Source organism: Anser brachyrhynchus, assembly GCF_964034855.1.
Source record: "Anser brachyrhynchus genome assembly, chromosome: 7".
In the NCBI taxonomy this organism is placed as follows: Eukaryota; Metazoa; Chordata; class Aves; order Anseriformes; family Anatidae; genus Anser; species Anser brachyrhynchus.
The window spans coordinates 40,022,846-40,048,453 of NC_137701.1; the positions used below are offsets into that span (position 1 = coordinate 40,022,846).

Below are 25,608 nucleotides of genomic sequence, written 5' to 3' on the forward strand. Positions count from 1 at the left end.
CCAGAAGGGAAGACAGGCAGACAGCTGTCACGCTATGAATCAGTTTTTAAACCGTGGTTTGGAGAGGAAGATTTTAGCTTTATTTCCCACTTGCAGAACAAAGAGCATCTGTTTCTGACACTTGTAGTTTTGTGCTGATCTGGGGGTTTGACTTGCAGTTACAGATTCCACATAGGGAAACTGAATTCAAATATCCGATGAAAAATATTCCCCTGATATTTTTTAATTGATCGGGGCCGCTGTGAAATTAAATCCAAATTATATCTGAAAAACCAAAACGTTTAAATGAGAAGCAGTCGGTGTGATTCTCTTTGGTCCTATAAATGGTGTGACTAGAGACACTGTAAGCAGATAGAGCGGTTATTAGTTTTATTGTTCTGTGGAATTTGAAGACACTGAATGCTGAAGAATGAACAGACTTTGGCTTGAAAAGTGTTCATGTGTGCTGCAGTAGTTAGGGGTAGAATGGTTTCTTGGACACGCTGGGAATCAAGAGAGCCAAAAGTGAGTCACATGGACGACTGCAGACATCACATTTAATTGTGTAATAATACTACAGCAAGCACAATTGGAGCAGGCTTGCTGACCTCACAGCTGAAAGCACTATTTAAGATCTGGCTACCAGATGTTCCAATAGGATCTAGCCAGCTGCTAGCGGAGGTTACCCTGAGTGTTTTAACAGGGAATATTTACAGCCTAATAGCTCGGAAGAGATGATTGCACTGATTTTCTTCTCTGCCCTGCTGTGGGACAAGGCTCAAGCATGGGGATTCAAGGACGGAGTGCTGCATAACTCTATCTGGCTAGGTAAGAAATGATTTAATCATGAATGTTTTGCTGCAAAAGTCGCTGTGTTTATCTAACAGTATAAAAATAAACACCTAGCAATACAAAACTGAGCCGGGCATTAATATTAGCAAAATCTTCACTGAAATTGGTCGTCATTTTATATCAGTAATGACTGCAAGTTTTGTAGTTATGAGCTTTTTGTTTTATTGTTTCTCTGAAGTGCAGGAAAAAATAGTTGTGGAATATTTCACCTGAATGTGTTTTCCTCCAGCATGAGGTGAAAAGAAAACTGTTAAATAGTAGCTGCTTCTAATGAAGGAAAACAAGTATGAAAAGAAACATTTGCCAAAAGAATGAATTATTTTCTGCATGAACATATTTCAAATGCCTGGGGTCCTACATATGAAACTAAATGATCTGGAAATAATATCAATATATTTCCTAGGTTTCTAGGGAAGTACAGAAATGTATATGTTTTGGCCATTGGTTTGTTCTCATCATTAAACAGTTGAGAAAAGATTCCAAAAGGGCTATAAAAATGTTGTGGGAATAGTTTCTTATACCTCAAGTGGGTTTAAATGCCTCTTCTTTTATAAGTCTTCATAATTATCCAATACAACAGAAAAACGTATTCAAAATGCAGTCACATAAAATACGCCAAAGCAAATATATGCACTGAGTGCTCTGTTTCATAGACAAATGCTTACAAACTCCTTTCTCCTGTCTAAGGATGCCGCATATTTCTTTAAGGATTTTAAGGCATTCCTGTAGCCTGTACATGTTTTTGTAGCGCTGAGATGTTTCGTGAGGAATTGGAGCCACTCTCCCGTAGCTGGTGCAGCAACCACGTGGCTCCACTCCCTTCTCAGAGGACCATGTAAACAGCAGGAACAGAAATGAGAAGGAGCAGTGTCAGTATTGCTTTCCATCTGACTGCACCTTTTTAATGACTTTCCTTTCCTTCTGAACCTGGAGCACGCCCGCTGTGTCCCACGGCTGCTGAGGGTGCTGGGGGGGGATCAGCTTGGCAGCCTCACGCGCCTCCTCGAGGGGCTGCTCTTCGAGCGGACGATGGCAGGGGAGGGCTTGGCGTGAGGAGCAGAGCTTCTATTCCAGGCTGGAGCAGCACTCGTGGATGCAGCAGATGAGTAGCACGGAGGCTGTGTTAAGCCCTGATAGCAGGGGCAGAGAACTTGAATTTGGTACCGCCTGCGATGGGTATCCTCCTGCAGGATGCAGAGAAAAGGGGCTCGCTGTGCCAGGCTGTGCCTGCACGAGCAAACAGCACCCGGCCGTGCACAGATCCTGCCTGGGTCTAACCACGCACGTGCTGCTTGGCACAGGTCTGCTCCCTGCTCTCCGCAGTCTTCCAGAGCATCCCAGTGCCAGCAAGAGCTGGCTGGGGACTGTGCCAGGGTATAACCAGGATAGTAACCTGGATAACCTGCGCTCCTAAGATAATGTTTTGCTGCACCTCTAGCATTTACAATGAGGGTAAATAAAAATCAAGGACAGGAGCAAAAACTGATGGCTTTCTCTAAAGAAACAAAGACGTGCAAAAAGTTGGAATCACAATGTGCAACTTTGAAATAACCACTCTGCTTTCCATTGTGCTTCCCAATGAAACTCCTTTTAAAATGCACTATCTATTCCAACTGCTGCAAAAAAATTACTCAAACAAAATCCAAGCTGCGGTTAATTAAATGACCAATGGAATTCAGTGAAATTACATATAAATGAAGAAAAAGTGGGCAAATTCACAGCCAGCTAATGTATGAATCTTTGAATAAAAAAAGAAAAAATTGAATGCTAAAACAAGTAACCCCAATCTCGTACCAACTGTGGACAAGCATTAAAGCAAGACCCACCCCGCTAAGTAAAACCTAGGAATGTGCAGTGGCATCTGAGCCTTGCTTATCTCCTCTTCTGATAAAGCATGATTGAGACCAGAGTGAAAATGAAGGGAGTCTTCCATTTTACCTTTCTTCCTCAACAAACCATTAACACAAATATCAAATATTTTGTAGAGGTCAGGCTGGAAATGGTCCTGTGTTTTACCTTTTTTCTGCGGTACAAAAGATCTTTTGTTTTCTCAGTAAACACGGAGTCCTGCAGCTGATTGTATCGTGTCCTGCTAATGTCTTTCTTGTGTGAATGGAATTTTATAGCTGCTCATTTCTGAAACAGGCACGCTATAACCAAAGACTCATTGTAAACTGATGAGAGGATTGGAACAGTCTTGCCCAAATATGTTCAGGCGCTTATTCGAGAGCCGGTTCTTAGTGCCAGGAAGCAGGTTTCCCACGGCAGGTTCTCCCCTCTCCGTGGTCCCAGTTTCACCACGTGTCAGGGAGGTTTGGGTCCATGCCTGCCCCGTTCGCTGCAGTATGACCATGCCAGGAACTGTACCTGGCCATCCTCCACTTAAAAGTTACGTATTTGTTTTCAGCCTTTAACATGTAGCACCGTGCCACGCGTATTGAGGGAACTGTGCTAGGCCAAGTCTCATACTGGCTGTCTTTGTGCAGAAGAGCTTTGTGGGTGAGCAGGGGGTCACTGTCCTTGCCCAATCCTGCTGGCTCTGGGCCTCAGGGAGAGCTTTTAAGAAATGTGAGCTGGAAGAGAAGTGTCCCATCAGCCGTGCAACCCATGATCTTTTGTGTGAGGAGCAAAGTGGGTGGAGGAATCCATGAGAGAGCACTCCCAACATGCAGGTTTTCAGGCAAATAGTGAGCTCAGCTGAAAGATCTCACTGGCCCAGGGAGAGGAGATTTCAGACAGGTCTCATAAAGAGAGAAGCCTTGGCGGAGTACTTGTGTGTGGTCCTCCCTTCCAAAGGCTACTTTTCTCATGTCACAAGGGAGACACAGACAGATGGGCGATTGCTCTCAGCAGGACACCACCACCCTTCGAGACGCTGCAGGAAGACTCAGTGGTGCTGCTGGTGGAAGAGCAGCCCTCGCAGAAGTTGTGAAGAGCAGATCTTCCCAGCAATATTCTGAAAAACGTAATGCCTGTCCATACTGATATTTTAGCATCAATAAAAGTGCTAGTATCACTTGCAGAAGTGACCAGCCTTGGGATTCAGCTGCCCCTTACTCCTTGACTCGGTGTAAGGGGGGCTGCTCAGCTAATCCCAAGGACTGAAATCTGGGGTTTTCAACTCACTGCCAGCTCACTTCAACTCACCTTTCAGTTCACTTACCTATGAGCTGCGGTGATCAGTAATCTCATTGCCAGGTTGTCCCCTGAGTGTGCAGTGAGGCTAAGTGGTGCGCTATTTTCAGTAGTGCTCACATTTTCACGCGAGCTGAATTCAACACAAGCAAGCTGTAAAGAAACAGAGCTGGGTTTATCATGATAGACTATTAGGTGAATGAAAAATGATACTTCCTACAAAGAAATTTTTAATTAAAAGAGTTTTGTTTTTTTAAAAAAATAGCATACTGTTATTCCACAGCTGATAGGTGTTGGGACTTTTCTTTGCACTCCAACTGGCTTCTTAGAAGGATTTTTCCCCACAATGTAAGTAAACCCGTGCCCATGCCAGGGACATTCCCAGCGATGCTGCAGAAAGCAACTCTCAGTCTCCTGAGACCGCTGTCAGCAATATCATTGACTTCACTGGGCGCTAGTCCAGGGACTGTGGGTCCAAAAACTACATTGGCAAGCGTCATTCTGTATCTAATAAGGGATCTCACCATTGCTAACCACAATTCAGTGGTGACCATATTTTTTTTAAAATAATATCCTAACCTAGCCAAAACTGCTGACTCTAAGTATGTCACTAGAAAAGACATTCTCTTTTTCCCATGGTACCAGTAACTACTGTAAAAATGCTTCCTGTTCTGCTTCTTTTTTCAATCATGTTGAATAGCAATAACTGCAGACATTTTTCTCAGATTATACTAAATATAAAAAAAAAAGCAAAAATGCTGTTCAGTTAGATATGCATATTGGTTCTGAGACAGATTTTTGCACATATGGTATCAGGCGAGTGAAACAAGAAGAGATTATAAAACCTGTAGTAGCGCTGACAATTTCTAGGTTTCCCTGGAAAGCTGCTTCATGTTGGACCTCCAACAGCAAAGAAAAAAATAAAAAAAAAAAGAAGAAATTGTATTAATTTTCTGTGCAGCAAAAATGTCAGCCAGCATTTGTTCTGGTTCTGCCCTTTGTGACAAAGCTCAGATATTTTTATTTCGCTTTTTCATTCCCTTTAATTTTTACCTCTCTTCTATCCAAGTAGCTCTGATTTGACTTCTCTGGAGACTGAAAACAAAGCTCTGATTCATCTTCCAAAAGCACTAAGGCTGCATCCAAAAGTATGCTGTGATGGCAGTCCAGAACGAGCTTCCCCCGCGTCAGATAGGATGCGCAGAACCAGCGATGCTGACACCAGCGATCGTTCCCATAGCTACTGCTTTCTGAGGAGTCCTCTGGGAGTCCTTCCCTGCGGTTGTTGATTTTCCCTTGTTCAAACCTTGCCAAGCTCTGACTAGCTCTGTTGTTCAAAACTTCTCCTGAGCAAACCCATACCTTAGGGGTGGGAGGGGTGCCTTCTCCTGACGCTTCCCGAACGGCACAGCTACCAGCCGAACATCTTGTTTCGATTCTCACCTGACCATCGGCCCGACATGCGGGTCCTGGGGGACTGGGGGAGACGGGAGGGCATCCCACAAGGCTGTGCTGAACGCATTTACTGTTCTTGGTCCCCAGAACGAGCAGCTGGAGTGTACCACCGGGAGTCACGCTCGGGCAAGTACCAGCTCACCTATGCAGAAGCAAAAGCTGTCTGCGAGTACGAAGGAGGACATCTGGCCACGTATCAGCAGCTGGAGGCAGCAAGAAAAATAGGTCTGAAACAAAGCCTAGCCGTTTGCTTTTCACATTGCTCATTCATAATGCCTTGGATTTTCATGAATGTTACGAACTCTGGGACCGAGAGACTTGTAAAATCCTTGGATTTTGGCCCGAGCTGCATGCAATTTCCCCCCTCGGCACCAGAGCGTGACCGTGCTACCTGCAGAGCTGTCAGGGCCGTGCCTGCACCCGGTGCTGCGCATCCCCTGGGCTCTGGGTGCAGCACAGCCCCGAGCTGGGGGGGAGCCTCATTCCCGTTCGATTCCTGACGAGGAATGATTAATTCATTCAGCCCATTAGGAAAACAATGGAAAATGACCTCTTCACTAGAAATTCGCAGGCTATGCTGTTGAGTCAGAACCTGGCTCTCAGCAGCAGCACACATGTAAAAAGGGCACTTTTGTCTCTTCTGCGCGGCTCGCAGTCCGAGGACGCCACAAATATGTTCCAGATCGTCTTGGTGAAAACATGGAATCAGTCTCTACCAGACAGAGAATAACACTGCATTCTTTGGCTATTGTATTTAGGTTCTCAGCCACAAAATGCATTAGCAGGATCCTGTTGTTTAGCAAGAAATTTAGCAAGGCATTTTAGGTATTTACATTTAAACTGAAAGTATTTTAAGTAAATACCTTGTTTCCGTAGCTACCTTCCATGTGTAGCATTTTATTAACTCTCGTAACTTAATACTGCAAACTGGTTCTTGAGATATGGTTTAGTAAGTTTTTATGGATTCAGAAGGGAAACAAAGAGCACGATTTATTCACTTACATAACTCATCCAATGTATAATTTGATTACAAATGCTGGTACGGCACTTAAAACGCACAACCCTGGAGACCGTATAGTCCATCTGCATTTGATTTTTGTCTTCAGATGAAGAACCAATGATCGTGCTGTGGAGAACATAAAGCAGTTTTACATTCCACGCTTAAAATTATCCTCTCAAAGTACAATTCTTTCCTGTAGTTCAATTTCTATTAGGCCAATTACATCTAAGCCATTGATCAGCTTGAGTAAGTCCTGACTTACCAGAACAAAAAGTGGTTTCTTGCTTAGGACTGATTTATCACATCGATGCCCCATTTCCCCCCTGTTGCAGGTTTCCACGTGTGTGCTGCTGGCTGGATGGCAAAGGGCAGGGTCGGTTATCCCATAGTGAAAGCTGGAGCCAACTGTGGCTTTGGAAAAACCGGCATCGTTGACTACGGGATTCGCCTCAACCGGAGCGAGAGATGGGATGCCTACTGCTACAACCCTAACGGTGCGTTCAGAAACAACCCCTTCCCCTCGGGTCTGAGGTTACGACTGCATGCCGTGCTGTCTGGCAGTGCAAAAGCACCCTGGCTCCGAATGAGTTAGCCTCAGTACCATAAATATGCAGTCTGTGAAGGGGGATGTATTGACACAGATCGATCGGGAGCCGTGCACCCTCTGCTGTCACCAGCAGCTGATCCAGCTCGCTCAGAGCTCGGTGTCTCTGCACTGTCTTGTGCTGTAGGTAACTGGGCCTGACCAAAGGCCCTCCAGAAACTAAAAGTGTGATGATAACGCTGTTGTTGATTAAAAAGGTAAGTGATGTTCCTAATGTGATCTTCTTTTGTATAAAGGCATTTACATTTAGCCTACAATTTCATTTAAATACCTAACCTGAGGTGCTTAACCGATGTTGAGCTAGGTGGTCATAACAGTGCGTTAAGCAAAAAATTTAACTCCTGTATTGTAAGCACATTTTCTTACCTTCGTAGCAAGATGGTAGCTTAGAAAATTAAAATCAATCTCAGTGATAATTACCCTTTTGATTGCCTTTACGTTTTTCCCAGTTTGCGCATAAAGAATCATACAATTTCTTTCAAAGTTCTCCGTCATCTTGTTGCAAGCACTGCTGCTAAAAATTTGGAAGCAGCCATGAGAGTTCAGAAAATAAAATCTAGGGAAGTTCTGGTTATCTTGGGTTTGTAAAAGCTTTTATTCTAAAAAACTAGAATTCACTCAAATCTGACTTGTGAGAGTTGCAGCGTTCCTTTTATTAGCTGGACATTTGGGCATGACATTTAGCTATAATTAAATGCTGCAAAGGTAGGCATGTGTGTTTTAATCTGCATCCAAGAGCTAAAAGAGTTGTCAAACATCTCAGGCACGGTGGCACATTGCAGGGACAATGCCACCTCGCTAGGGAGCTGCCTCTGGGAGAAGTCTGCCAAAGTCACCAGAGGGTCTGCCTCCTAAGGCTGGACGTGGCTGTCCAGATGAGAAGTAGGAATTTGTTCCCAAAGAGGTAGAATGTAGGCTATGGTTTAAAATCCACCCTGGAAAGTTATGCTCTTCAGTTATTTTATTTCTTTATTGTAAACACAGTTCTGGATGGAAATAGGGGTGTGCCTGCTACTCTGTTGTTCCTGTTTACCAGCCTTCTAATGTGTTTGTAGAGACACACACAGATAAAACATTATGACATGGAAACCATTCTCTGGATATTTTGCCTGTAAACAGGCAAAATGTAATGTTAACCCTTATTCCTTCTTTCTTGTGCTTGAGATAGAGCAAGTCTTGAAATGAATGCCATGCCTGGGACTGAACCACCTGATGGGTCCAGCTCATGGGTCTTGTGCGTGTGTGTGTGTGTGCACGTGTAACTGCAGGGTAACTAGAGAAAAGTGGGTCTCCAAAGCAGACCTGGAGAGATGGTTCCAACACGACAGACAAGACTTCACCAGATATGGGCCCTGTCTCTATTCATCTCCATTCTCTGCACTGCAGATGAAATATTTACACGGCCACTGCATCAGTTTATCTCGGTACCACTTCACATGGCTGGGAAGATGGAAGAAGTGGGCACCAACACGAAAAGAGACGTTCAACTTTGTGCTCCATTCGAGTCCCCTGATCCCGGGGAGCGCACTGCCCTGGCTGGCAGAGCCAGAAGCTGGAGCTGTTGGTGACGTCTGTACAGCTGTGCACATTTGTTTGTGCTCGCAGGGTTTGAGCTTGTTTATGTGAGCAGGGCAGTTGTTAACCGAATAGCTCTGTGGGGTGGGGGACACTCACAGATGTTCAGCACACAAAGAAAACTGCAAGAGAGACTACTGCACTCATTATTACTGCATTTATGTCAGCCCAACACTCTCCTTTGTCAGCCTTCTCCTCTGGGAGGAGAGGTAGTTGCTTTCCAGATGCTCTGTTTGGTTAGAGGACAAAGGGAAACTAGAACTGCCAACACTCCCGAGGCAGCCCGAGCCTCTCCCATGAAAAGGAAATGTAGTTGTGCTCGATGGGCAGCCTGCTATGCGGGCTGGCAGAGCTGTCTGGCTGCAGGTAGGACATGAGTGGCCTGGGGCACAAAGCCCTTGGTTCGGGGCAGTGGACGAACTACGAGCATTAACCACACCAGCCAGCTTCAGGGCCTGAACTCATGCCCAAAAAGTGCCTCCCCAGGTCTGAACACGGGCACTTCAGGACCTCTGTGTCTTGCACTTGGGGGAGTGCAAGAGCTGCAGTGCTAACGGTACAATGAAGTGTATGTGAGCACTGACCTTTACAAGGTGGGTGGGGTTTTTTTGTTTGTTTGTTATTTTGCACAAGACACGCTTCAAAGAGGTTTTTGAAGAAGAAAGGCTGAAACAGAATGCCAGGGCAACTTGCAAGTACAGCCTTAAAGCTTACAGTTCAGCACAGTCAGAAACCCTAAATGCCTTTTACATGAAGCATTTAGCTCTGGCCCAAAGTCCACTGAAGTCAATGAAAGCTTTTCTTCTAAATTCAGTGAGTTTTGGATCATGCCTCTTCCAAAATATCTGCTTCCAAAAGCTAGGAATGACGGACGTTTCTTGTGAATGCTGACTGCTTAAATGTATGAAAAATGCTATCATGCTGGATGTCCCTATGTGATTTTCTATGGATCTACTGGGTGAAAGAGCTCGAAGCATTAAATCATAGCCATATCCAAAATGAATACTTGAACTCTGATGTTTTTATTTTTCTCTTAGGAAAAGAATGTGGTGGAGTCTTCACAGATTCAAAACATGTTTTTAAGTCACCAGGCTACCCAAACGAGTATGAAAATGAGCAAATTTGTTATTGGCATATTAGAGTGAAGTATGGACAGCGGATTCATCTACAGTTTCTGGAGTTTGATGTTGAAGACGACACTGCTTGTATGGCTGATTTCTTGGAAATCTATGATAGCTATGACGATATCAATGGCTTTGTGGGCAGGTACAGTAATTCCAACTTTAATATAAAAATAATCAAATGATATATATTTTTCTGAAACATTACTTCAGAAAAACACTGTGTTACTTGGTCCAATTAGCACCTCTGATATGCTCATAATACTTGTAGTAATAGCCCCTGACAACTTACCTTATTTCACTTTTATTAACACAGCCCTGTAAAGAGCCTCAGGAAATTGTGCTTTGCCCTTTTCTGCTTTGTTGAATTACATGAAAGAGAGCTCGAGACTTTTTAGTCAGCTGCTTATTTTAATTCTCTATGATTTTGCAGGAAGACCTAGCAATTTCAAACAATATTTTGTATTTGCTTTAATTAAAACGAGGGAGAAGAGGTGTAAAATGTTAGCAAAAAATTTATCCTTTGCTACAGAAGTCAAATATTTTGTAACAAAATCAGAACAGAACAAGTGTTCCATGTCTCTCTTATAAAATTCCATTTGTCTCTTTGCTTAATTCTCACTTTCTTTTGTTAGCTGTCATCTTTTTGCTTGTTCTGTAGTGGTCATATTTTTACTATGAAGTTCCTCATTTTTCCAGGGGGAAAAAAAACAAAAAACCAACCAACCAACCAAACAAAAAGTGATAAAAACACTTCCCAATTCCTGCCACTTTTCATATCCTTTCTACAACTCTTGTGTAGCAAAGCAAGGATATAGCCCATTTGTTTCTCCTTTACAGATCATTTTAGATGTTTTTCTTGATAAAGTTCTTTCTTTCTTAACCTTGAGTCATTGTTCTTTTCCTTAATGCCTTGTTAAATTGGTTTTTTTTTCTTCTTGTTTTGCATCATTTACTTCCTTCATATTTTGAAAAATGTTTCCTGCATTTTTCCTTCCCGTAATCCTCACTATAAAATCATGACAAAAATCCTTTAGTCAATGGCTTTAACATGCAGAGAATTATGTGCACTGAACAGCTACAGCCAGCTTGGCCCCACGAGGCACAGCTCCAGAGGAGAGTACAGCCTGAGAGCCCCGTGGTCAGTGTGCGTCCCCACACAGCAGGGTAGGGCATATCTGCTGTGTTTAGTCGTGAACATTTCTCGTTTTTTTTCCAGGTTTTGTGGAGATGAGTTGCCAGATGATATCATTAGCACAGGTAATATATTTATACTCTTTATGGTTAAAAAAAATCAGCCCAGATAAACTTTTCTCCCTGCTTCCTAATAATAAATAAGATGTACAAAGACTCAATCTCTGCTTCATGGAGAAGCTGCTACACAAAACTGCCAACATGCTTTTTCATCAACGCAGCTACTTTTAAATAAATGATGTATCATTCCATGCGCAATTTGAGGTTCAACTAGTGAATGCAAATAACAGCAGAATCCGAAAAATATTTGCTGCACACTCATGGTACAACCTCACCCCAGTGTCACCTAGAGATCCATGAGGCTTTATGCCTATTTTGCACATCCAGGTGATTTTTCTTCTTAAATGAGGGTGACTTTTTTTTCCTTCTTCTTGTCCAGGCAATGTGATGACTTTGAAGTTTCTGACAGACTCCTCAGTGACTGCTGGTGGTTTTCAAATTAGGTATGTTGCTGTAGACATGCCTTCAAAGTCAGGTGATGGAAAGAATACAACTTCCCAAGGAAAAGCAAACTTATTACCTGGAAAGTTTGGTATCATGTAAGCAGAGTAACATGATATGCTCATTAGGAAACGTGTTTTAGAACCCAATTCAGACATCTGTTTCTTCAGATAAGACAGACATATGGTCATTTCCTTCATATCTTCCTGACTTTTTATTTTCTGTTTTATATAAGTTTTGTTAATAAAGTATACTAGGAAATAAATTATAAAATGTATTTACATGAATGCTGGAAGACTATTTTTAGATTTCTAGACCTGTAAAAAACTGAAGAAATCACTGTTACCAAAGACTTAAAAGCTATTTTTGTATATAAACTGTTCCTTTTCCTTATTTCTTGCACAGTTTGAACAAACTTGTTGTGACCAACGTTTCAAATATTTTTAAACCTAATTTACTGTTCTCTCCTTATTTCCTTGGTTTCCACATATTTATTTTTTAGATTGTGGCTGTATTTCTTCCTGTTCTCTACACTATTTTTTTTTAATTAACTAATTTCCCTGAGTTCAAAAGGCCTTTGGAATTCATTTATTCTGAAGATGCATAAATTCATCCTGTGGATGGCCTAGCAGCCACCCATGTTACTGTCTGAAGTCAGAAGGTTGTGAAGCAGCATGGAAAGCGCAGGATCCATGACATTATCAGTGTAATTTTGTTGTGAGATGAATCAGAAAGTACTCTAGAAATTTTGTCAGCGTCTCCTCATACGGAGAAGAGATGTTCGTGTCTTTCCACTCGTCTGATTTCACTTCATAAAGAACCAAATGAAAGACTTGATGATAAAACTGGAGAGATGAAGCATCGAAAGAAATTATGGACAACCAGCAAATCCATTCTGAAGATGCTGTCGAGATGCTGTATGTTTACACGGGTTTTAAGACTGTACTGTTTTGAATTGATAAACACAAATCATTTTCTGTACGTTCTCAACTTCAGTTTAAGTTCCTCAGTCTGAAGCAGCATTAAAGCTACCTCTGTTTTAACCTCGTCCTGAGTTTCCAATGATGTATTTTGATTCCGTGAGAACTTTTCAGACTGGGAAGGCCTTTTTTTTTTTTAAGTTAAAGCAGTCAGTAAGCTGCAACATGTCTCGGTTTGGTGCGGAGGGCCGTGCCCCAGCCCTGCCTTAGGGACACCTCGAGTTCTTGAGAGGGGAGTCTCGGGTCACGGCTCTTTTTTATTTTTTTTCATTTTTGAGTGTGTATTGCGCTAATTTCCCTGGGAATACGGTTCTAACTCCCAGCCTAAGAGAAGGGCACAGGGCACATGGTTGGCGCCAGCACCCAGTGTGAGGTGAGAGGGGGCGGGCGGCTCGGAGGAGCGGCATTTTACGACCCCGCCGCCTGCCGGCCGCCCTCAGCCCCCTCACGCCCTCCTCCCGAGGACCCCCGGGGGCCGGTGACCGGAAGCCGGCGTGAGGAGAGCCGCCGGGACGCTGCGGGGCGAGACGGAGCTGGGAATGCAAGGTGGCCACACGGCGATAGGGGCTTGGTGGGGAAAGGGCTCCTCAGCGTCAGACATTGCTACGGGGAAACGGCTTGGGGGGGGGGGGGTGCCTGTAGGGCTGAACCGGGTGGGCTGCGGGGCACCCCTCGCGTTTCAGGTTTATGCAGGGCGCTTTCTGTGGGGCTGGCGCTGCGAGCAGGGCTGCGAGACGCTCGTGTTTTTATTTCCAGCCGCAAACGAGCGCCTCGGAGCGTGACCGCGGCCGGAGGAGCCGCAGCGTTACCAGGACGCGGCCGAGCACGCCGCGGCCGAGGCGGAGCGCCTCGCCGCCTCAGGTGACGGACAGCCCCTCGCCCCGCCCCCGCCGCCCCCTCCGCCAATCCGCAGCGGGCCCCCGGCGGGCGCGGGAAGCGAGCGATGGCTCGGCGCTCGGCCGCGCGCGGAGAAATCGCGTGGCGCCGCTCGATGCTCTCCGCCTCGGCCCCCAGCCCCGGCTCCCCGCGCTCCCCATTGGCCCAGCCGCCGCCGCCCGGGCCCGCGCGCCGCCCGTCCCGCGCACGCCGCCATCTTAGGCCGGGAGGCAGCGGCGCGGCCGCGGGCGGGGGGCTCGGGGCAGGGGGCTCGGGGCCGCCGCCGCTCGCCGCGCCGCAGGAGGCCCGGCCCCCGGCCCGCCGCACCATGAGCGCCGCCGCCGGCCTGCGGCCCCTGCTGGAGACGCTGGAGGACCCGGCAGCCCCGCCGGGGGAGCTGACGGACGCGCACCTCGCCATCGTCAGGTGGGCGCGGGGACGGGGGGAGGGCAGCGGGCCGCTCGGCGCTCGGTCGGGCTTCGCGCGGCGCTGATCTGAAGCGATCTCCGCGCCTAGAGGCCGTGCCGGCCGTTATCGCGTTGTCTGCTGGGCGAGCACGCTTCCTGAGTCTGCTCTGAGCTGGGGGAGACCGGTCCTGAATGGTTCGTAGGGCAGGTGCGGCTCCTCTGCACAGCTGGCCCGTGGTACGTGCAGGCACTGCTGCCAAGTGTCAAACCAGAACTCCCCCAAACTCAGAGCCTGCATCTGGAACGGCGCTTGAGGAACCTCCTTTCAGCTCACGTGCTTCTGTTCGTCCAACTTCCAGTAGTGGCGTGAAGTTTCATGTTAACCATTCCATGTTTGCTTAAAAAATTAAGATTAAAAACCATAATGTTTTCACATCCCATAAGCACAAAATATGTTGTTAGTCACTTCGCTTTTTCCAGTACACCAGCACGCACGTACTTCATAACGCACTATTTTATTGGTATGTCAAGCAACGTGCTGACTGCCTCTTCTGTGCTTCACCATCTTCTGTTTTAACTTCCTAAGGAATGAAGTAGTTCCCTGATGTCCTGGTTTAACTCCGTCCTAGCTGAAACCAGGACACCTAACCACTGTCTTTAAACTCACTAATAAAGTGTGCGTTATAGGAGATTTAAAGCTATGTAGATGATAACAAGTTTAACGGGTGAATGTTGCTTGTTTTCCCTTCTGCTCTGTAAAGTCGCTTGACTGGTGAGGAAGGCAAAGAATTCACTGCTGATGTCAGAAGACTCTTTCCTCAACTTTGCAAAGTGTTTAAGGTATGTCTTTTCCAGATCAAAGATACGTTCAAGGCCGGACTAAGACTTGAACATGCGTTCATGTAATTAAGAATTCAAGCTAGTAACATAGCATTAAGGGTGTGTTCGTGAAACGTTTCTTCAATGTTATTAGAAATTACTACAGGGGAAAAAAAAAACCTTAGGGACTGGGATGACCTCAGGCAGGTGTTATGCAGTCAAATCAAATCTTCCAGGAAAGAGACCACGTGTATATATTAAATGTCAATTTTTTGAAAGATTACTGTAAAGACTGTTTTTTCGCACGTTTTAGAACAGAGTCAAGTGTTAGTGCAGGGAAAAGCAAGGAAGTAAAGAACTTCTGATGTCTAGCACATTCTTCAGTAAAGATGTCTAAATTACAGAGAACAAAAATGTCTTCAGAACTTCAAATTGTTTTAATGATCTGGAGTGTGTATAAACAGAAAGGCTTTCCTACATGGGTGTATTTTTCATCAAGCATTCATTTTTGACAGGTCTCTTCAGCAGGCATTGGTATTAAGACAGTTAATACTTTACGTCTGTTTTGTAAGCTGATTATTTTACATGCATTTAACTTTTTTTCAGGCACATATCTCTAGCGCAAATTCAGAGCTAAGTAACGCAGCATTACAGGCCTTAGGATTCTGTGTTTTCAATTCGAAGATTACGTCTGAGTTATCAGGTAAGCGAACCAACTTCAGTGTGCTTGTTGGTAATGTATATCTCTATAACATAGTCCTTCTTTTATTTCCTTGTTAGTATATACAGCAATTTTGGAAAATGTTACTGTTCCCAAGTGATATAATAGTTTTATCTCTAGATCGGTGTGATCGGATCACTAATTCCATCTTGTGCAAAAAAAAAAAAAAAAAACATGCAATTACATTAATACTGGCCTACTACCTGTTTGATTGCATGCTTTGGTAGCAGTCAGGTTCTGTAATTGTTTTCTGGAATTTGCAATCAAAAACCTCCCAAGTGGAAAAATAATGAAGAACATTTTTTTTCTCTGTAGAGTGTAGGCCTGCCTGGTAGTGCTTTTCAGTGTTTTTCAGTGTTCACCTGGTAATTCCTGTTTGGTACATGAAAATAGATTATTTTGAAATGTTTAATAGCACAACATTTAAAGCACTCCAAAATCTTACGGCCTACGTTCCTGGAAGATGCTAAAACCCTGTAACAGCAGGTTTCAGTGCTGAAAACATGAGGCTGTGCCTCAAGGTAAAACCATTGGGTTTTGTTAATCCAGGAGAGCTGATGTTCAAGTTGGCTGGCCCTCAGGAGGTACCTTGACAGGTTCCAGGGGTCAGGCGTATCTAGTCACAACGGTGTGGTCAGAAGCAGCTTGATGCCAGCTGTCTGTGTGCGTGTGGACAGGTTGCGTAGTGGTGGAACGTGAAGTCTAAACTTGTCACATGTAGCTGGTCAGAGAGCATTCTTACACGATGCTTTTTCTCAGTTTTTCTATTTATATTTTCCAGTGTTTCCTGCCTTTCTATTACTTAAACTATAATCTGATTTCTTGAGGAAATGAAGCATCTGTAGCAGTGTCTGTGTGGTCCCTTTCCTTTCCCCTACTGCTTTTTTTTTTAACCAGTTAATAAACTGCAGTCAAACTTGCTAGGTAAGGTCAGGTCCTGAAAATAGGTGGAGAGTTAGGAAGGTGGGACAGCTCAGTTCTAGCTCTAAAAGTTCCAGTTTTTCTTCGTAGACCTTAACATGAACTTATATATGTCAGTATACCAGGAAAACTGACTTTGTAAAGTACTACTAAATTAAGTTGAAATCCAAGCAGTTATAAATAATTGAATATTCAATCTTTAGCCCTAGCCCTTTTTAGGTAAAATTATCTTCTAGCTTTATGGTTGTGGTGGTTTTTTTACCTGTCTGGGGAGCTGAGATCAACCACAACTGCTCTCTTACTTCCCCTCCTCAAGGGAAAAGGGGGTGAAAATACGATGGAAAGGGCTCAAGGGTTGAGATAAGGACAGGAAGATCACTCACCAATTACCATCACGGGCAAAACAGACTCAGTGTAGGGAGATCCATGTAATTTATTGCCCGGGTCCAATTTATTTACCGCTGGGTCCATCCCCCAGGAGCAAACTGCTCCAGCACGGGTCCCCCACGGGCGGCAGCTCCCCCCAGACCCCTGCTCCTGCGTGGGCTCCTGTCCATGGGCTGCAGCTCCGGCCCGGGGCCTGCTCCTGCGGGGGCTCTCCATGGGCCGCAGCCTCCTCCAGGCCACATCCACCTGCTCCACCGGGGGCTCCTCCACGGGCTGCAGCGTGGAGATCTGCTCCGTGTGGGACCCGTGGGCTGCAGGGGACAGCCTGCTCCACCAGGGGCCTCTCCACAGGCCGCAGGGGAACTGCTGCTGTGTGCTTGGAGCGCTTCCTCCCCCCCCTTCACTGACCTTGGTCTCTGTTTCTCACTCCTCTCTTCCAGCTGCTCTTGCACAGCAGTCTTTTTTCCTGTTCTTAAACATGCTCTCCCAGTTGACCAACCAGTGCTGCTGATTGTCTCAGCTCTGGCCAGTGGCAGGTCCTTTTTGGAGCCGGCTGGAGCCGGGCCTTATCTAAGGTGGGGCAGCTGCTGGGCTGTGCTCACAGAGGCCACCCCTGCAGCCTCCTGCTACCAAACTCTTGCTACATAAACCCGATACAATGGTTTTCTGGCTTCTCATGATACCATGTATATGCTAGGTTAATAGTATCTACATGCATGAATATATTTTGATTTTTTTTTGCCAAATTTCATGAGAAACTTCCAAAAATTACCAAAAAGTAACAGTTAAGACATTAAATCACAATCAGTCTAGTTAAATGTAATGTTAAATGAGCAAAATGACTTAAGGCTTGCTAAGAAACTGAGTGGAATACTCAGAATTTGACTCCTATGCATTCTGCTTTCAGCAACTGAAGTACACGACTTGCTTTCAACGCTAAACAGCATTGCTTTGAAAACTTCAGACAAAAACACTCGCACTCGAGCACTTTGGGTGATTTCTAAGCAGACGTTTCCTTCTGAAATTGTTAAAAAAGAGGTAAGTTTCTTAACTTTTTTGTAGCCTGGGAAACGAAATCTCACGTTTCCAGCTGCTCAGGAAAAAATATTTGTATTTAAGGACAACATTCACTCTGATGTTCTTGTGTTCCCTCAGGTGTCCAATATTATTTCTACACTGGAAACAATACTTACTAAAGGAGAAGTCCAGTCTATGGTTGTTGAATATGAAGCACTGAATGTTGTTATACGGTACGTGCACTGTTTTTTTATTGGCTCTCAGTTTAGCTCGTATGCCTATAAAAAATATTGATGGCATAGAAAGGGCAACTGTAAACGTCAGTTTGTTCTGCTTTTGGGGAAGTTGAAATAACCCGTCAGCATTGCAGTTAAGTCAGCCATCGAAATAGGATGTTCTAAAATTGTTCAGAATGGCTTCCTCTAAATCCTAAGCTGAATCAGAGCACTTACCGATGATATCTAAGACTGTCTGAGCGTGTGAGCAGTATGCTGCCTGTTAGAGACGATCAATGCTTGTATTTGTTTTTTCAATTCAGCTTAATGGAGCAAACCCCAACCCAGATGGGAGAAGAGGCTGTGAGGTGGGCAAAGCTGATCATTCCTCTGGTCGTCCATTCAGCTCATAAAGTGCAGCTGCGAGGTGCCACTGCACTGGAGATAGGCATGCCCCTGCTGCTGCAGAAACAGCAGGAGGTGGCAGCTGTCACTGAACACCTAATGACCACAGTAAGTAGAAATGTGCTTTTTTTTTTCTAGATACAGCAGGAGTAGTGATCAGGGTTTTCGTTTTGTTTTTTTATAGTCTAAATAGTAGCTTTTTGCTGCCACTGTGTATTGAGAGCAACTTCATGATGACAGCAGTTTTGACAGAAATTAATACAACAGCAAGGTTAAACATAGCACCACTGTTTAAAAAAAAAAATCTTAACATTTCTGGTAAGCATTATTGATGAGGAAAGCTTCTGTTTAAATGATCTTTAGAAACCTGTCTTTACAGCATTAACTCATAGTATCGTTATACTTTTATTGTTTCTTAAAGAGAATTTGGTGAGAGAACTAGGATCTGTTGCAGAACTTGGTATGGCATCTTCTAGCTTAACCTCCTACGGAAAATGGGGCTAGCTTCAGAGCTAAGCTGGGTTGCTCAAGGCCTTGACGATTTGAGTTGTGAATATATTAAAGGAAGGAAATCCTACAACCTTCCTGGGCAGCTTGTTCCAGTGCTTAACCACTCTCATTGCAAAAATAAATAAATTTAAAAGCAAACAAGACACCACAAACAACCAAAAGAAGTAAATCCTTTGGCTGAAGTGGAAATTTGCCACTAATAACGTCAGTGTGACTTGAGAGTTAGGGAGGCTACAGGTAGTGAAGGAAATCGATTTTGTTGTTCGACACTATCAGCAAGAATAATTGATACCAGCTATTCAGTTCAGCAAAGAAGGTAATCAGATGGTAGCAGTGTTTGACTGACTCACCAGGGAGTGCTGCATGGTATAAAATTTTATCTTTCTGATCTAGAAATAAGTTATTTCCAGACTGCTTGTGTCTTTCCAGTTATCATTGATTTGATTACATAGTTTTTACAATAACTTGAATGTATTCCTTGTATAAATTATTCTTTCCACCCGCAGAAATTAATTTCAGAACTTCAAAAACTGTTTTCTACAAAAAATGAGACATACGTCTTAAAATTATGGCCGCTGTTTGTCAAATTACTTGGAAAGGTAAGCAGAAGAACAGTCATTTTACTTACCTAAAGATTAATAACTAAATTTTTGACTGCTTAATTATTGTAACTTTGAACTTCTTTATTTTCAGACTCTGCATCGTAGTGGCAGTTTCATCAATTCATTGCTGCAGCTGGAGGAACTTGGATTTCGTAGTGGCTCACCGGTAGTAAAGAAAATAGCCTTCATTGCATGGAAGAGTCTAATAGATAATTTTGCTTTAAATCCAGGTAGATTTAAAAAAAAAAGTTAACCTGAATTGTTTTGAGTATTGACACTTTTTTTAACTGGAAGAGTATATATTGTTTCCCTCTTTCTTAAGGTGGTGAAAACTATGGTATGTACCATTGTATATACACAGTATATATGTGGTGTATACATAGTAATATTTACTGTGTGTATATACATACGGGAAAGTGATGTAACTTGACCAGTAGTTCTATCTTAGTTTTGCTACTAGGAGAAATGGATAAAATTAGAAGCCTTTTTTGTAACACTTCGCTTGAGCCAAACAGTCAGCAATCAAATGGGGAAAAAGAACTTTGTTCTGTAGATAGTATTTTGTACTGTATGGATTAACTAGGGAGAGCCATGCATCAAGATTCTGAAGATGTGAAATGTATTTAAAAAATCTGTTTAAAGGGTACAAAAGAGACCTAAACAAGTCTAGTGTATATCACAACACCCAAAATATTTACCTTGATTGTGCTCACAGTCTGTCCTGAAGAGGAAGCTAAATGTGAACACTTCTGAGTTTAGCTGAATTTCAGTTAAGTTGTAATTCTGATTTGTTTGCCATCCGGTCACTTCTAATCATTGTTTTCCATAGATCAGTTAACCAAGATTCTTTTCCTAGATAAAATCGCTGGCATTGCTAGTGTTTGTGCTGCATGCTTTATCATGGCTAACAAGGACTGCATGCTGCAGAAGCAGTCTGTCAGCAGTTTCTTGTAAATTGCTGGTGGACAGGTTCTGCTGTGCTGAGCTGGCTAAAAGTTTTTTCCCTTTAAGCACTTAGGCGTGAGCAAACTTCTGTCCAAACATGCTATGCTATTTCTTCTTCAGTGGCAAATGATCATTTGTGGCCTCGGTGTGCCATATTTAAGGTCATTCGTTCTCATTTTGTTGTTAATATGCAGGTACGTTAAATGTTTGGGCTTTATTTTGCTGTGGGAGATGTTACTCTTGAACATAGCAAGCAAGAGTGGATTTCCTTATGTTTATGTTGGTATGCAGTAAATTTCACTTCCTTTCTGGTATTGGAAAGAAGTGCCTTCTATTCCCAGGGTCATTCCAGACACCATTTCAAGCAGTCCGAATAGTCTGAAAGATTAGTGTGGTATTGTAGTTCTGCAAAGCATTACTGTTTTTTAAGGTAAAACACAGTAAGAAGAAAACTAATGGTTTAAAAAGTTTACTTTTTATTTTGGAATCAAATTATTTATTTGCGTTGATTAAAAATACTTTCTTCTTTTTCTTCAAGATATATTGTGCAGTGCTAAAAGGCTGAAATTGTTAATGCAGCCCCTGAGCTCAATCCACGTGAGAACAGAGGCTTTAGCACTGACGAAACTGGAGGTCTGGTGGTATTTGCTCATGAGGCTGGGGCCGCAGCTGCCTGCAAACTTTGAACAGGTAATACAACTGAAAATAGTTGTAGTATAATCATTTAGCTGATGTTCAGTGTGCAAAGCTACATCCACTCTGTTACCATAGCTTTTATGTACCTACTTTGCCCTTCTCTTGTTTATTATTAGTATAAAACTGTCTTTAGGAATCAAACGTGCTTTTTGTTTATGTGTACGTTATATAGGAGGAACATTTAGGACTGTGTGTGCAATATTTTTCAAGTTCCAAAAGACTTGAGAGTATATCTGCCTGTAATGTGAGTGTCATAGTGAAAATTTCCACTCAGCACACAGCAATAATAAACATGAGCAGGTTATATAAGGATTGTTTTATTGTTTTCTCCTTTCACGATGTTCTTCAATATCATGGAGACAAATGTTTCAGGTGTTCCATTACTACTCACATTGTATTTGAAATGAACAAAATGTTTCTATTTGGCTTCTGAATTTTGTTAAATGAAATTTCAGGATGGATATAAAGAAAAAAAAATCAAACTTTTTAAATGGAGTACAGTTGTATCACTTATAAAACAAAAACTCATCTTATATAGCTATTTCATAATTGTTCATCAATATGTTTTATACAGTGTCTTAGAAATACTGTGAGGACCCAAGAAGCTCTGAAAAATTGATGCTGTGAATAGCAGTACAGTCTGTGATATTTGAAATACATGATTCTTTGTGGCTTATGGCTTGTTTGTGTCATTTTTATTTAGATCTGGTATTTTTGCAGGTTTGTGTACCGTTAATCCAGAGTACTCTGAGTCTAGATTCTTCTGCTGCGTTGCCAGGAACTCCCTCACGTGTACCAACCAACCAAAATCTAGGTTTGGCAAACCCTACACAGAAATCAGGTATTAAAATGGAAGCCTGTTTCCACCTGTGTTTTAGATGCAGGAGCTAAGGTGTTTTGTGTAACACGTTTGTGGTTTATTTGTCATATTGTTGAAAACAGTAACTTCTCAGATGAACATGCAGAAAACTTAGGTGGTGATTCACATTGGTTAAGCTGAGACTGTAGTCAGTATCTCAAGCTTACAAAATCAGGATAATCAAGTTGTGCTGAGGGCCCACCTTTAATGTCCAGGTTTGTGTTCACTTTTGCAATGGAGCTTTGGCTTGAAACTTAAGGGTTTTTTTGTGTTGTATGCTCTGTGTATACTAGTCTCAGTTCTGTCGCATTTTTAGGTTCTGTCTGAATAATACAGCAGTGATCATAACACTGCTCATAATACTGTAAGTACGTGTGAAATCACATTAACTTGAGTGTTAGATCCAAGTGCTGAGATACGGAACTGCCTCTGCTGTGCATGGAAAGCCTAATGTTCCCACACAATTCTAGACTGTTGTAGTTAGAAGCCTCAGGTTCATTGTGCAAGTGTCCTCGATGCGTTTATAGTGTAGCACGTAATTTGTTCTATTGCCACAACTTCCATGGCACCTTTTGTTGCCAAAATAAAGTTTGGCATCTGAGACTTTGAAGTCCTTGGAACACACACGCTTTCAAAATACACAGTTAAAACTGTGATGTTAAACGCTGTCGAGTACGTAATGTCTGACTGATAAGAGGTTCCTTTTAGCCACCACTATTATATGACTTGCTTTTCGCACATTCGCTATGGGGGTTCTGGTTTGTTGGATTTTTCTTCTCACTACAGGTGAAATATGAGGTAACTTTTTCTTTTTTTCTCCCACCACTCAGGTTCTTATCCATTTGCAAGTCCGGCCACACCGAGAATGAACTTGAATTCTAGTACTGCAGGAGTGGTGGTGATTCCTTCTATTCAGCTTCTGGGAATTGAGATGCTGCTTCACTTCTTGATGGGACCAGAAGTTTTGGATTTTGCAAAGCAAAACAAACTTGTACTTAGTTTAGGTATATGAGTTACCTTTTTTCAAAGTACTATTACGTAGTCTGAAATCAACCAGATTTTGTTGGATTTAAAGGGGTCCAGTAGCATGAAATGCTTTAAATATTTAAAACTGCTAGTGGTCATCTTTAATACTGGAAGTTGTTTTTAATTATGTGTAATACTGTAAGTATATACGTTTCTGCTTGCTTTTTAAGACTTAATTTAAAAACAGACTGCAAAATAGCCAACTTACAAAACAGACTTTGTTCTTCTCCTAGAGCCTCTCCAGCACCCACTGATCAGCAGCTCATCTTTTTTTTGTAAGCATGCCACCACACTTATAAATGCAGTTCAGGATGGATTTATTGCAATTGGAAAAGAAGTTCCTGGTAAGAATTTAGTGGGAAAGTTCACTTTTTCTGAAAAATAATTTGGGGGAGGAAAACATAAGGGGGGAAGAAATAGCCGCTTTCTGTAATACTTCTGTGTCTGCATTACTTAAATACAATTTACCTGACTTGGTCCAAAAGCTTATGCCAGTTTCTGCTTATGTCAGTGTTTGTTTAACACAGTTTGCATTTAAATATTGTTTGTTAATGTTTTTATTGCAAAGTGAATGGAAATATTTTTATCTTGTAGATTCTACGCTGAATATTATATGGAAGGACATAAGTGGATATGTAAAAACAGCTATTGAATCAGGTAAACTTTTCTTGTCATAGCTGACCAGTCAGTGATTGTGGCTTTTTTTTAGTAGACTTGAAGAAATATTTGCTTCGTTGGTTGTAAAACCTGTTTTTAGGCATCATCAACAGTTTTTTTTGGAACTAATCTCTTTAATCTGTGTGCTAAAAATACAAAATGGTACTGATTCAATCCATTCAGGCTTGTCAGGGAAGACACCAGTAGTGTATGACTGCAGCTGTGTGTCTTTTAGCAATAAGGCACAGAAGCACTTGAACTGATATTACTGCTGAAAAAATTCTTTCCATTTCTAAAAACAATCCCATGCCAAGTCTATGGTATTAAGAAAAACTCTGAAATATTATTTGATGTATTACTCAAAGTAGTATCAATTTATGTGACTATAGCTACCTTTTTTCCCCAAGTCAAGTTTGTTGTAGCATTGTCTCTTTACAGATAGCCTGATGTAAGTACATTCTTATTAAAACAAACAAAAAAGTCTAAATAAGCTCTTTATATTGAATGATCTAATTGAAAAGCATAATAGAAATGACGTGTGTTACTTGGATGCCTGCAAAATTTCACAGCCTTTTTTTTAATATGCCAGAGCTGAATGTTAACAGGAAGGTGTTTCTATTTTACTTAGAAAATTTAGTTTTTCTATTTAAACCTTTCACTTTCAATGTTCTTCAGAGGTACTTGGTATCCAATTCGATAAAGTATTTGGTAATGTTTATAAATATACAGAATGTCTTACGATCTTACAGTACCTTGTATTTAATATTTAAGTAATGGTCGCTGTGCATTAACTTGTTCTGCTGTAACTGTAAATATACTTTATTCTAGGTAATAAGAAAGAAAAACAGGGGTCAGAAGTACTGACTATGTTACTTCAGGCCTTAAAAAACACTGTTAGATCAAATTCTCTTCCGGTGCAGAAAATACTGGTAAGTTCTGTGGGTTTGTTTGTAGGGTGTTTGTTTTTTGTTTGTTTTTTAAACCTAGTTTCTTTGTGATTGTGTAAATTCTGTTTGGTGGCAGTCTTTTGCACCTAATTGACCAGACCAGTCTCTTGAGAACCAGCGTTTGGTATGAACTGTGCAATTCTAATGATATGCCGTAATGTTGCTTAAGGGTTTCTTAAGTGCTAATAAATCTGGAAAACAGCGTTGACCGTATTGGGTGTATGATTCTCAGAACCTTCTGTTTCAAAGGGAAGCTAGTTGCTACAGTTTTGCTTGCATTTATGTTTTTGTGTTAAAATATTGCTCTCCTCAAGAAAAAGAAAAAACTACTATTTTCTTCTTTTCCCCTCTTTAGTCTCTCGTTGATATTACTGTTAAGGAATTACCTCCCAAAGTATTAGGATCACCAGCTTATCAGGTTGCTGATATGGATCTTTTAAATGTAAGTCTGACTTCCTTCCAGAACTTTCTTCATGCTTAAAGGCATTAGGATGTCATGTAAGCACATATGTGCAGAGCACTTCATAAGTCATGAGATCCAGACTGATATTTGAAGGTTTTTAACGGTTTTTTAATGTTTGAAGCTATTGTCTGCTACAAAAAAAAGTGGTGGTGGTAGCATTGAAAACTACTCTGTTCTACTTTGGTCCTAGTGAGCCGTAGCTGTACAGAGTTCTGTGTACTGCGTTGGAAGGGACGAGTAGGTGACGGCAATCTGAAAAACAACCAAAAAAACTACCACCACCTTTGAGAAAAGACTGACGTTAGATTTTTTTTTGTTGTTGTTGTTATGAGAAGATTTAAGTGTAACAAGGTTATGTGAATGCCTCAAGTGCATAGTGTAAAGTTTTGTCTACCAAAGCGTAAGAGCTCAACTCTATAAGTTTATCTCAACTCTTTTCCTGAGTTTGGATTTGGAGCTTTTTTTCCTGACTTACCTAATGTAGTCAAACTTTATTAGGGTGATTGGAGCTTTAATTGGCAGGTATTACATGCATTTTTCTGAATGCTTTAACACTAGCAAGGTTGAAATGGTAGATTTTTAACAGAGGTTGTCCAAAAGATGTTGTACTGTGAAACTGAAGAAAGCCAATCGCATAAATCACATCATGCTCTATCATGTTTCAGGCATCATAATATATAATGTTTGCATTATGCACACCCACCTTACGGTGTTCTATATGGTGTCAAGGAAATAGTGA

General features: G+C 42.3%; 2 protein-coding genes across 3 annotated transcripts in view; both read left to right on the forward strand.

The window, feature by feature from the left end:
• Nucleotides 1-625: 625 nt before the first annotated feature.
• On the forward strand, nucleotides 626-12,464 carry TNFAIP6 (TNF alpha induced protein 6). Its single transcript, XM_080599195.1, has 6 exons — nucleotides 626-807; nucleotides 5,509-5,646; nucleotides 6,754-6,915; nucleotides 9,638-9,866; nucleotides 10,941-10,981; nucleotides 11,355-12,464. Exons 1-6 carry the CDS (start codon nucleotides 714-716, stop codon nucleotides 11,516-11,518), a joined length of 828 nt encoding a protein of 275 aa, XP_080455321.1. The 5' UTR covers nucleotides 626-713; the 3' UTR covers nucleotides 11,519-12,464.
• A 353-nt stretch (nucleotides 12,465-12,817) lies between these two features.
• The window catches only part of RIF1 (replication timing regulatory factor 1), a 32,268-nt gene continuing 19,477 nt past the window's right edge, over nucleotides 12,818-25,608 (forward strand). For both annotated transcript variants that reach the window (XM_080599192.1, XM_080599193.1), the window contains exons 1-16: nucleotides 12,818-12,942; nucleotides 13,153-13,698; nucleotides 14,441-14,519; nucleotides 15,105-15,201; nucleotides 17,435-17,565; nucleotides 17,683-17,777; nucleotides 18,083-18,272; nucleotides 19,181-19,273; nucleotides 19,368-19,506; nucleotides 20,760-20,911; nucleotides 21,638-21,758; nucleotides 22,607-22,780; nucleotides 23,036-23,146; nucleotides 23,397-23,459; nucleotides 24,288-24,388; nucleotides 24,762-24,848. In XM_080599192.1, coding sequence (XP_080455318.1) covers nucleotides 13,340-13,698; nucleotides 14,441-14,519; nucleotides 15,105-15,201; nucleotides 17,435-17,565; nucleotides 17,683-17,777; nucleotides 18,083-18,272; nucleotides 19,181-19,273; nucleotides 19,368-19,506; nucleotides 20,760-20,911; nucleotides 21,638-21,758; nucleotides 22,607-22,780; nucleotides 23,036-23,146; nucleotides 23,397-23,459; nucleotides 24,288-24,388; nucleotides 24,762-24,848 — 1,992 coding nt within the window. In that variant the 5' untranslated portion in view covers nucleotides 12,818-12,942; nucleotides 13,153-13,339. The remainder of the gene's footprint in view (nucleotides 12,943-13,152; nucleotides 13,699-14,440; nucleotides 14,520-15,104; nucleotides 15,202-17,434; nucleotides 17,566-17,682; nucleotides 17,778-18,082; nucleotides 18,273-19,180; nucleotides 19,274-19,367; nucleotides 19,507-20,759; nucleotides 20,912-21,637; nucleotides 21,759-22,606; nucleotides 22,781-23,035; nucleotides 23,147-23,396; nucleotides 23,460-24,287; nucleotides 24,389-24,761; nucleotides 24,849-25,608) is intronic.

Coding starts and splice junctions, on each gene's coding strand:
- TNFAIP6 (XM_080599195.1), top strand. CDS start 714: ATGATTGCACTGATTTTCTTCTCTGCCCTGCTGTGGGACAAGGCTCAA. Junction 5,647..6,753: donor GGAGGCAGCAAGAAAAATAG/GTCTGAAACAAA, acceptor CCCCTGTTGCAG/GTTTCCACGTGTGTGCTGCT. Junction 10,982..11,354: donor AGATGATATCATTAGCACAG/GTAATATATTTA, acceptor CTTCTTGTCCAG/GCAATGTGATGACTTTGAAG.